The sequence below is a fragment of the Hippocampus comes genome, unplaced genomic scaffold, assembly GCF_001891065.2.
Source record: "Hippocampus comes isolate QL1 unplaced genomic scaffold, H_comes_QL1_v1.1 scaffold17, whole genome shotgun sequence".
Classification (NCBI taxonomy): Eukaryota; Metazoa; Chordata; class Actinopteri; order Syngnathiformes; family Syngnathidae; genus Hippocampus; species Hippocampus comes.
This window is the reverse complement of record NW_017805002.1, coordinates 2,281,728-2,294,728: the sequence shown is the minus strand read 5'-3', so window position 1 is coordinate 2,294,728 and position 13,001 is coordinate 2,281,728. Positions and strand designations below refer to the sequence as shown.

The 13,001-nt window shown below is 42.1% G+C and overlaps 1 protein-coding gene across 2 annotated transcripts in view; it reads left to right on the top strand.

Moving 5' to 3' along the window:
• Positions 1-13,001, top strand: part of anks1ab (ankyrin repeat and sterile alpha motif domain containing 1Ab) — a 45,618-nt gene that overhangs the window by 4,608 nt on the left and 28,009 nt on the right. For both annotated transcript variants that reach the window (XM_019857201.1, XM_019857210.1), the window contains exon 2: positions 4,077-4,143. In XM_019857201.1, coding sequence (XP_019712760.1) covers positions 4,077-4,143 — 67 coding nt within the window. The remainder of the gene's footprint in view (positions 1-4,076; positions 4,144-13,001) is intronic.

Genomic DNA, 13,001 nt, shown 5'->3' with positions numbered 1-13,001 from the left:
ACAGGAAAAATAAATAATACTTTTTTTTAAAATAATGCAATGAAATTATTTAGGGGGGCTAAAGACATTTTTAGGGAGGCTGAAGCCTCCCTAAAATAGGCCAAATGACGCCCATGAACAGGCATAAAATTGGGAAACACAGATATTAATTGTAATTTCAATTCAGAGCCCACTTATGTTTGCAGCTTGGGGCCCTGTGGTCGACTAGCTTACTTAGCACACGTCTCTAAGGAAGCCTTGCGCAATCCATTTTTTTTTTTGCACCATGGGCCACCTTCGTACAAGGCCATATGTTGACAGACCGTCAAAGCCGCAGCACAGCCACACAGAGGTAACTGTCTCACCAGCAGTTTTCCTGCATATATTCGGCCACCGTCTCATGCCGAATTTAGCGTTAGCGGGAGCGACCCTCGTCAAGCCTCCCGCCACAACCGCTGTTTACAGGCTGCTGTGCAATGCACCGCAAGGGTCAACTTCAAAATAATAATGAAACAAGTACTACTGTACCTGCATATCAAATGCCTGACTTTGCTTTTATTTTGATGTTGGCCGTCCGAAGCAATCGTTGTGATGGCTAAATTGACTTCAAACTGAGGCGAGTACGCAAAAGAGTAATGACTGACTTGAAACTGAGTGCAATACTCAATTTCCAGTGCTCAGGGGCACCCACACACCTCTTATGTGCATTCCTGTTTATTTTAAATGTATTCATGAGCATGTCTTGGAATGTAAAAACAAAAAAAAAAACCTCCTCGACACCAAATTTATAAATCAATATTAAACTCCAAGTGTATCCGAACAGGATACACGAAAAATGGCCCTTGCCTAAAACTGAACAGGAAGTTGGCCATTTTGGTTTGAAGCAGTCATTTCTAACTTGATGGCTAACAGCCCTTGGAAACAATAAGCCCCCCCCCCCCATACCAATTTCACCAAGCTACATAAAATTCAGTGGACAAAAAAAGGATCCATAGCCCAAATTAAACATAGAAATCAGACGTTTTGGTATGAAGCAGCCTTTTGTGGTGAATTTCAGGACACATACTCTCAGAAAATCCCATTCGGGAATTTGCCAAAAATCCAATTGGATATCCGAAACCTAGACAGATGGATGATGCTGAATTGTGAAGCTTTTTTGCTTAAGCCAGCTAATGTGGGCGGTGTATGGTGTTTGAATTAGCTGATCAATGATGATTTGCCATTAAAAAAAAAAAAAAAACTGCATACGGCTTTATCTACATCTTATTCATAAAAATCAATGCATTAACAAATGTAGAGTTATTCATTTGGTCACCTCACTCTACCATTAAGTCACCACAAGAGCTAAATGTATTTTTAAAAAATAATAACATTGTCCAGGAGAGTTTTATGTAACACGGTGCTGAATATAATGATCATATATCATCATCGGGAATTTGGTTTGATGATTTGCCATGAAAACCTCAGGGCACAAGCTTGAGTATACATGGATATTGGAAAAGCTAATACAAATATAATACATCTGAGAGAGTGCAACGCGCACACACGCACACACAGATGCACACACACATGCACACACGCTCACATACAAATGGTTGGAGGGAAAACTTATTATCGAATTCCCACCATCCATCTCAATCTTATGTAAAGTTTCTAAAATTAGTATGGAAACGGACACACACATTTACTTTACACATCACAAGCTCGCATGAGTAATGACTCGAAAAATCCTGCTGGGAAATAACAAGGTGCACTGAGAGCACACATGTGACATGTACGTACAACATTTGCCTGCGGGGTTCGAACATACGTGCAACTCAACATTATGCTTTTACGTTTGCTATGGGATGAAAAAAAAGACCAAGATGATGGAGGGAAACAGCTAGATATAAAAATGCTGAAAAGAGTCATTCTCGCAATCTCCAAACTGCTTACTCCCATCTTCATCTTATCATTCACTACTGGCCAACTCCCCCCACCAAAATGGAAACTTTAAAAGAATTTCACAAACCACAGGCCTGTCTCTCCTCTGTCTTAATTTAAATTAAAAAAAAAAAAAAAAAAACCCGCATCAATACCAAAAAGGATAAGTGCGTATTAAAACACAAATTACCGGTGCACCGTATTCAAAAGTGACTGCTGTTTTCCAAACAGTTTCTATTGGCTCGCTCCCGCATGGATGACATATCAAATCGATTAGCATAAATGCTAACATAGCAGCAGTTTTATTCTGAAAAGCACTGAATGCTTTTCTTCCTCATGGGTGTCAAATAACACTTATTTTCAAGCTGTATTGGAACGGGCATACTGTTTTTCAAATATCTTGGGCCGAATCTATAAAAAAAAAATGAACTATGGCCGTTGATAACGCCTTTAATTGCTCTTTATTTGGACCCGCGGTTTGCTCCATTTTTAATGTCCGAGCCTCAATGACATACCAGCACAAACAAGGCCACTAAAATTGACAGCTGAGGAAAACTCTGACCTGGCTGGCAGTTTCGGCTGTTGCTTCAGCTTTCATTGGAGGTGTCAATACTTCCTGGTGATAATGTCGAAGCGCAGCCTTGACCGGGTCGGTTGGCCTCATTTTGAAGATTTCCCGACCCGGTCATCTGTGTTTAAGACATGTCACCATGAAGTATTGACAGCTCTGATGAAGGCTGAAGCATCAGCCGAAACTGTCAGCCAGGAAAGAGTTTTTCTCTTCACCCCCAAAAAAAGACCATTGGCGAGAAACTAGAAACCTTAACCTAAATTAACCATAAGTAGACAAGATAAACGTCAAAGCACGATTGTTATTATTATTATAATTATAAATTCTATTCTTAGAATTCGGCCGGTGGGCCAGTGGTTAGCCCGTCAACCTCACAGTGCAGAAGTTCAATTCCAGCTCCGGCCTCCCTGTGCAGAGTTTGCCTGAGTGTAAGCGTGGATGGTTGTTCGTCTCTGTGTGCCCTGCGATTGGCTGACAACCGGTGTCCCCCGCCTACTGCCCGAAGAGGGCTGGGATAGGCTCCAGCACCCCCCGCGACCCTTTTGAGGATAAAGTGGATCGGAAAATGGATGGATGGATTACGTATTAGAATTCGATCTTGGGGTACTAACTGAGGAGGTGTGAATGGAATGGAATGAATTGGATGGATGTCTTGTATATGTCGGCACGTTTCCTCACATTGCTCTGGCGATGCATTCCCTCGCTCAAAAGAGGCTTCAATTGAGTAGCGTCAGTTTAATACCAGCTTTTTCTTGCCGTTATTTGCATCGCTCAAACTGCATGTGGCTATTAGCGCTGCGGTTAGTGAATTAGATGTTTTCTGTCAATGACACTGATTTGCATAGAGGCGGGCAATTTCTCCACCCAAAATATGCATATTCATTTTAACATGCGCAAATACCAACAGCACATCGAGACGTATTCTGCTTGATATCTCAGTTAGTGACACATTTCGCCATCTGCATGTGCTTTGTGGATTTGATGCTATCAGTTTGCTCCATTTTTACTTGTTAGCATCACGCAAAAGCCACGCAATCTTTGAATGAATTTGGTCGCTGATCTTTTCCAAATGGTTTGCATATCAAAAGAGATTAGAATGGATGCCAAACTCAGCAGCAGTTTTATCAGAACTGTAACAAAGGTTTTTGTTCCTCACAGGCGTCACTCAAGGTTTTATTCCAATGTGTCAGTCGTTGACAGGTATGCGTACAGTATCAGAGATTAGCATGAATGCTAACCTAGCAGTAAAAATTTATCAAAGGCTTTTCCTTTCCAATGGATCTGAAATGTAAGTTTCCTCCATTTGGTTTGTGCAATAAGACTTGCAGAGTCATGAGTCGTATTTGACATTACTCGTGCATTATTTGTACCATTATTGGAGTACCGGTAATTCCTTGAGATTGTTTTACTTCACTGTCCGTCTCCCTTTGGCTACACCTGTCCTGTTTCTGCTGGGTGGGACAGAATAGCCATCTGCCCCAGGTTACCAGGGAAACAGCCGACTGCGCATTGTCTCATCCGCAACATTTTAAAAAAAATGACTTGAAAGTTGCAGATATTTCGATGAAAACGAAATATAAGGTGTCATTTTATTTCCCAACAGATTGAGAAAATCGTGGACCTGATCGGCGCAGGCATTGAGACGTCCGACAAGAAACAGGCGAACTCAGGTAACATTTTTCCCCCCTGTACCGTAATGGTCCAATTTCATTCAAGCGCTGCAGTGATTGTTATTTCTCCACCTTCCTACCTCCCTCAAGAGCAATGAACATGATTTATTGGTGTGCTAATAGGAAATGACAAGTAGGGGCTCGGGGATTAAGTGAGACTTAGTCAGGAAGCGTTTACAGAGGTTATTATTGCTCAGTGCCGTATTGATGAGAGTCTGGTCGGGTTTATGCGCCGGGCATGGCGTGCAGCGACCTTGTAACTGATGGCATCGACTCACATTGTTAGCACTGTTTAATATGGACAATAAAATAATCAGATATATCTGGAATAGCTACAGGCGAGGCCAGGACGGCACTCATGAGAGCACAGCCTTCCGCCAAGGACACACCATTCCCATTTGAAGCGGAACCTCATGTTCGCCTACATAGATCTTCATTAATAGTCATGTTTCATTCACAGAGAAGTGGAGGAAAATGTATAGAAATATGTTGAAGATTATGAAATTGAAAGTGATCCCCGATTTCTCTTGTAGACTATATCGTCTTCTCTTGACGCTGCGTTGCCTATGTTAGAACAAGGGTTTCTTCAGTGTTACAAAAATAGCATAAACTAAATTCTCCAGTTAATATATGGCCATACAATGTGCCCCTCTTCCATTGAAAGTGTCAGAAATGTTCTGCACTGTGGTTATTATCACCTTGTGTTCAAAATGCCCCATTTCCTGCACATTATTGGTTCAAGTAACAACCATGAGCGCCCAAGGTTATTCTGTATTACATAAACGGGAATATGCAATTTGTTTGTTCGCCTTTTCCGCCCCACCACACACACACACAGACACACACACGCACACACACACACACACACACACACACACACACACACACACACAAACATACACACACACACACACACACACACACACACACACACACATACATACATGACATATAACATAGGTGTATGTGCGCTATTTATAGGCGAGTGTCCCACATTCAGCTGAGTCACATTTACTGCTCCGGAGGTTATCGGTATGCGTTTTCACTGCCATTATTCAAATGTGTGTCACGCGCTAAAGAGACGACATTTCAGGAAGACTTATGTAAAAGATGGGGAGCGGAATTGTGAGTAACGACACAATGTGTGGATATCAATAGCCCATCAGATGCGTCACTTGGAAAAAAAAAATCACCGGGGTGTTCCAAGGACAACTTGGGCAATGTTGTTGCGTGTAAATGAGCTTAAAGGAGAGCGAATGTGAGACTGTGAGCATCAACAGTGCACAGTCCGTGTACACACACACACACACATGCTCTGATGTTAAAAATAAATAAATAAATAAATAAATAAATAAAATCCCGTCTTCAGTTTCTCTGAATTAATTCAGCTTTGCCGCTCATTTCCTCAAGTGTTGACAAGGACCCGCCACTTCTTCCGATAAAAACAGACGTGGGTTTTAGCCACGTTGTCTCTCCTCTTAAGTGGTGAGCGACCTAGCTAGCGTATTGCAGCGCAGCTTTTAACAAGCTGTCAAACACGGGTGAAGACAGTGCGGCTTGAAAATCATCAACCATAATATGATAAGACAGTGATATCCAACCATCCATTTTCCGATCCGCTTTATCCTCACAAGGGTCGCGGGGGGTGCTGGAGCCTATCCCAGCCGTCTTTGGGCAGTCGGCGGGGGACACCCTGAACCGGTTGCCAGCAAATCGCAGGGCACACAGAGACAAACAACCATCCGCTCACACTCTCAACTTGGGACAATTTAGAGTGTTCAATCAGCCTGCCACGCATGTTTTTTGGAATGTGGGAGGAAACCAGAGTATTTGTTTGTTTGTTTATTGAACATAAAAACATATACAGTAATAAATTGACAGAAGGTAAAGCTAAGTAGAACAGTAAAAAAGGAAAATAAAACAGTCATCATACAACACAACTATATGTTCAAAGGAGTAGGAAGAAGTAAAAAGCATATCTAGTACCTGGAGAACATGCAAACTCCAAACAGGAAGGCCAGAGCCGGAATCAAACCCTGCACCTCTGCACTGTGAGGTTGGCGCACTAACCACTGGATCACCGGGCCGTCCTATACAGTGATATATTTGATGAAAAACATGTAACTAAAGAATGAAATCCGTTTTTTTTTTCACTTATTTTTCAGCATGCTGCTGTTGTATACAATAAGAATCGTAATCACAACACAGCAATTTATTGGTTGAAAAAAAGGCACATCATGAAATCTTAGGAAGGGAAAAGTTGGACAGGCATTGTAACTGACCCCCCCCCCCAAAAAAAAAAAAGAATCTCAGAGTTTTGATTTCATATTTTGGTTTTATTTTAGACTCCACACATTCAATCCCAGGTGCTTATTTCTTCAAATTTTTTCGAGATTTTGCGTTAAAAATAAATAAATAAATAAATAAAAACGTTTCTGAAAATGGGTGGTCTTGAATTAATGTTGCAACAGCGGCCCAGGCAAATCTACTTCTTCTTTGACAATCACACCATGGTGTTTTTGGTTCAATGAGAAAAATACAATAACATTTTAAAAAGTACTAATTTTAAATTTGTATATTTTGATAAAGCCTTTGTACTTGAGGAGTGGATCACTTATACTTGAGCCTTAAAATATATTAACCCTTTCAGGGACAGCAGTTACTACAGTGGACATCTTACCATGTTGTCAGGTTACAGAAAGCATGAAAGGGTTAATATGCTCTTCTGTACATTGGGCTTAAAAAAAAAGACATACTGTACATATTATTTCCTTATTTCAAATGCCATTTTTGTCATACATCTGGTCAGTGTGCAGTTTTATGTGAGACCCCAGTAAGGCTGATGAAAAATTGTAGCTCCCCCCGTGGTAAAGTTGCCCATCACTGTTTCATAGTTATATCAGAGTTAAAAAAAAAAAAAAAAAAAAAAAGAAAAAGGTCAGTATGTACTTCAGGATGAAAGCGATGCTAGTAAAAGATGAGGATGCAATATATCAGGATTCTGGCCCACTTTTCCCTCTTGGATGAGCATAATTATGTCCTTGTTGTTATCTCAAAGCAATGGAAGTCATGGGAAGGGGCGGTTGGTATTTTTAACAGGCTTTGTCTGGATGCGCTGGCGTTAAAAAATCCCTTTAGTCAAGCTGTGGGGGTCTCACGCTGAATTAGAATTAGATCCTTCTTACTGGCTATTAGCATTTTAACTCGCCTATGCATGGCCTCATCTTCCTCAGCCACAGATGAACATTGGTAGGTCACAATCCGCCCACTCCCTGCCATGGCCTTTTTTTTTTTTTTTAACCTCATCACAAACACATGAAGCAAGCAGCAGCACGGCATGCCAATCAAACTGGAAGTCCACTCAATTGGCGCTCCTTTGGCCTTCTTCACTCGCCATCCAGGAGGGCGATTGTGGGTGGCTTGAAAGCCTTCATAATCCCGCTTCAGATAACGCCAACCATGGCGTCCACAGTGAGCAGCAATACATGCTGGGATATTCGCTGTCTTGACACCTATGTGCCAAGAAGCTCTAATTGGATTTAATTGCAAAATTATTATTAAAAATCCCCATCCATCCATTTATTTGCTATACAGTATACAGCTGGAGCATATCCCGGCGGACACGCTGGACTGATTACCTGTCAATCACTGGACTCACACACACGCACACACGCACACACACACACACACACACACACACACACACACACACACACACACACACACACACACACAAACACACATACACACACACACACTTACAATTTACAGTCCTATACATTTTTCTACACCTGTGCATCAAAGAAAAGCAGCTTCAAAAAGCCTACTTATACGTTTTTGGAAAACCTGCATTTAGTCCTTAGTAAACCAATTGTATGAGTCTTCATCAAAATTAAAAATGTTTTATAAGCATCAAGTCCCTGTGTAATTCCAGTACCTTGGCCCCAAAAAACCCCAAAACAAAATTGCTTGATGCATTTTTTTTCTGCCTTGGGTATCCCCTTATTTAGTGTACAGGAAGTCAAGCCAACCACAGAAACAAATGCTCTTGCTCGACATGACAATAACACTTCATCAACTTCAAAATATACCTTGACCTTCCCCAATAACACATGGACAACAATTTCTTAGTACACTTTTATCCGGAAGCTCTTCCCGGCAGCGTGCTACAGCGTAATGGCTGACTTGATTTGTTCTTCCGATCCGACTGTAGCGGCGACGTTTACATTGCTGTCACAAACCGTTGCCAATAATCAGGTTGCCACTTGTCCCGAATCGTACCTTTAATTGGGAATTAAATGTTGTGTCCTATATTGAACCAATACACAAGCATGAACACTGAATTTAACAATAATGAATAAAATAAAAGACAGGAGGAAGTATTACACAAATAAATATGGTATTGGCGGGAGATACACAGGACCTCCTGCGGACCCGTGAGCATAGCCTACGTGTGGTGCGTTCTCCTCTGCTCTGCGCCAAATCCTCTGTCTGCCTGCACGCAGGCAGCCAATCCCCTTTGCGCTGCCTCTGCCTGATTGTTTTGCATGTTTCCCCCATTTTTTTCATTTGGATTCACAATAATTATCTTCATTTTAGTGATCTTTATTACAGTAAAAGTGTCCCCAGACAGGCTTTGTTACAGATGTTGCAGCGCTCTCCAGTAAATGCATGTCACACAGTATGCTCAAGTTCAGTCTATTCAGACTTGAACATGTATACGTGTTTCTTTTTTTTAATTTCTCTTAAAGTAAAGGTCTCCCCAGTTTTACATGTACAGCATTTTAAAGGCTATTTAATTTTAAGATAGTCTTTTTCAGTCAAGGTATCTCCAGACAGGCTTTGTTTAATTTGCAGCACTTTATATGTATACAAAACAGTAGGCCAGGTCTATATGCTCAAGACTATTAGTATCATTAAGCCTATTAAGTGTTTCATAATTGTGAAAAGTGTTACAGTACAAATCTTAGTTGAATTTACAGCCCTTTTTAATAGGCTATGATCAGGTTCAGGCTACTTCAGGCTATAAAAAAATAACAATGTTTATTGCTTATGAAGCGCTTTAAACTTGAAGTACGTCGAAATGCTTTCTTTGCTTCTCCTTCTTTACTGCCCACCAAGTGACCCCGGGGCCCAGAGGCTAATATGACATGTTAAATAATGTCTCAATTAAAACAAAGCAATTTTGTTTTTTCATATTAAAAAATAGCGGCAAAATGGGCTTTGGTTAGTGAGTCGACCTCACAGTGCAGAGGTGCAGGGTTCAATTCTGGCCCCGGGCCTCCCTGTGTGGAATTTGCATGTTCTGCCTGTGAGGGGTTTCTCCGGGTACTCTGGTTTCCTCCCACATTCCAAAAACATACATGGCAGGTTAATAGAACACTCTTATATTGTCCCGAGATGTGAGTGTGAGCGCAGATGGGTGTTCGTCTCTGTGTGCCCTGCGATTGGCGGGCAACCAGTTCAGGGTGTCCCCGCCTACTGCCCGAAGACAGCTGGGAGAGGCTCCATCACCCCCGCCACCCTTGCGAGGAAAAAGCGGATCGAAAAATGGATGGATGGATGAATAATCGTGATTTCAATGATAGCAAAATAATCCTGAATATCTCTTTTTTTTTTTTTTTTTTTCATAATTGAGCAAACCCCAATGCGCAACCCCAAAAGTCGATACATGCTCGCTGTTTAATGTCGCAAGATGTCCAAGCATCAAATCGCTCAATGTGCAGCAATCAGACATTTTCTTTGAGGGATACCGTCATGTGTGTGGTTTGGTGTTTTGCTCAATTTGCTACAAGAGTAAGATGAGTGAGTAAGAAGACAGGCCGATGATTTGTTTTCCTTCATCATTTGTGGAGTCTCACAGAAAAAAAAAATGTTATGTTTATGTGTACCCCGCTTGACATATTTACAGTATGATGCAAGGTTGTGTCAAATAACTCCTCAAGCATCCTCTGGGGACCGTAAATCTCATAAGGCATAAGACAGAGCATATTTATTTACATATTTAGGTTGCTTTTGTGTCATCTGGAATTCTGAATTGACATCTAGAGTCTTGCATTTACTAAATATTGTTTTATGTTGCCTCTGACTTCAGAAGGTTGATTTTGTCTATGATTTACTCTCCATCAAGTTGCATCTCCACACACACATTTTTGGTGCATGTCCCTCAGTCTTGATGATGAATTATTCAAGCGTTGGCTTGTTTTTTTGCTGACCCCTGTTGCGTTTTCCCATTTTCTGCCTGAATCATATAAACCAATGGTGTTTCTATCTGACAACATACGTAACCTGCTACAGATACAACATGCTTCTTACGCCATATAGCAGTGTGTAGTATACCATACCATGTTTATTTTTAGGTTTGGAGCTACCGTAGTAACACTTAATGCTATTAAGATCAAAGTCTCCCCAGACTGTGCGTGTCCTTCCTTATTTATTTATTTTTTTTTCACATTGAGATCCAACCTGCGAGTGTGTTGTTGAGCGGATGACATAACAATGTGGTCTGACACGACAGCAGTTTGACTCCTGCCTGTCATGCAACCCACTCCCACTTGCTCTTTGTCAATACACAGGTACAGTACTTCTTACCAGACAATTTGTGTGTAATAACATTAATCTTGCTTAAAAAAAATCCAAATAAAAAAGGGGTTTAGGTCAAAATAAGAAATATGTGGATAGTCATTAGGCTTATGTATACACTGGTTAGAGACATTAGTGATTTTTGAGGTCCTGCTGTATGATTTTCAAAGACATTTTGCCAAGTCACATTTTCCTGTTCTATTGATAGATCATAATACTTAAATTATGTCATATATTTCTCAATTAATCACTTTTATCTGACTCCGACCACCCCGCCGATTGACTTAGCATAAATTTGTATTGTTTGAGGATAAGCTTTTTTATTCCAGGAACTGCACTGGAAGATCAATTAGCTGTTCTACGGGTAAATATATTTGCTCAAAGACCCTGAAAAGTGAATTCAGACATTATTTTTCTAAAAACATTGTTTGAAGAGAATTGCTGATCAAGGGTGCAAAGCGTGAGAACGATTTCATTCTGAACGCTGAATTGTGAAAAATAGCATGAAACTGTTTTGGATCAATTCAGTTTTCCTGATATCTGGGTGTGGCTAACTGGGTGGCTCGATGCACATCAGAGTCAGGCATGAGTTGCCCCTCTTCGCTATATAAGAACTCGAGAGCCGTTGTTCGCCTAAACAGCTATGTGGTGCAACTGCAAGATACAAAGTTATAAATATTTGGCCAATTTCAACCACCACAAGCATTCAGTTAGCTAGCTAGCGAAATATTTTCCTGGATGGCACAATTTACAAAACAGCTTGGTGTCATTATTTGAATTCTCAAGTGCGATGGATTTTGTGTTATTCACGCTACTGTCATACGGTATGTTGGAACGCAAAGCTTTGTGGATACATAACCAGCAGGAAGTATGTACTCAAATGTTGGTCACATCTATAGCGTGAGCCACAGACTGAATATGTGCTTCCGTGACTCCTCCTGAAATGTCTGTTTTACGGACCTACACATTGACATCAACCGAGGAGGTGAGGCCATTGACGAGCGAGCCTCGGAACATACTCGCTTGCGAGCAAGCTGTTGGCTAGCGCTTCTCATTGGGATACATTCCATGGGACACATTCCAGGACTGGAGGTTTTAAGCAGATATATTTTTCGCCGCTCAAACATGAAGGCATGTGAAGGCGTAAGAACGATAATGTGGTATTTGATTGATAATGGACAGTTGAGTGAGGTGAGCCTAATCTTGTATACTTGGCAATTTTTATGAATCAACCTTGGCAGGCTTATTCACGACACTTTTTTTTCTTGTTCTTTTAAGCCCAGTTTTTGCAGTCAACCTCTATCGACCCCCGCACATACTTGTGCCATTTGAGGATGGGTGTCGTCATTCCAGTTAACCCCACCGAATCACCTTGGAACATGCCAGTCAATGCAGTGGGGTTTTTGTCCGTTTTTTTTTTGGCCCTACCTGTGATGTCCTTTCTGCACTGGCAAGATCAGAGCGCCTCTGCATGTGCATCTCTAATCAGTTAGAGAGCAAGAGAGAGACAGAAGTGTGCATTCATGTGAGAGAGAGAGAGAGAGAGGGAGCGAGTGAGGAAAGGGTAAGGCGAGGAGGGGTGATTACGTGGAGCAGCACCCCATACGGCAGCCCTGCAGTGCGATCTGGAAAAAAGGAGATCGGCTGCGCAGAAAACGAAAGAGATGAGGACTGGGAGGGTGTTAAAAAGAGCAGGGATGAGACCTGAGGTATAGAGATAAAGAGAGGGGAGCGAAGGGAGGGAAGGAGGGCATGGTCTTTGCTTGCAGTCGTGTGGGAGGACAGCAGTGCAGCGACAGTGGCGGCGGCGGGAGATTGAGGCAGGTCGAGAAAGCGGCCGGCGGGACGGCATGCCCTGTGATCAGTAAGGTTCTCGGTGTGCCCCCCTCAACCACCATTTGAGCAGTGGCGTGCATGCAGCAAAGCGGCGAAGGAGCCAGGTGGGCTGCGGCGCTCTTCTGCTTCTTCTCCTTCCTGTCAACGTCGCAGACGCTCCGGGGGACGAGCGGCGTCGTGTGAATGCCTCCCAGGACTCCAAACCTCCCCCTTGGGATTATGAAATTAAGGAGTTGAGGACGCGTTCGCTCCTGCAGGATTTTCCAAACACACCCAACTACCTACTTAACCTTTGTGGCTCCCTCACACCCCCACTGAAAAATGATCACGCCGGTACCTCAAGTGTACTTTAAGAATGCTGCTACCTTGCTCGTACGAGCCGTGCCCTAGCTCTCAAAGCACTTGACCAATGAAGCCATGGGACTCAGCCAGAGCTTTAC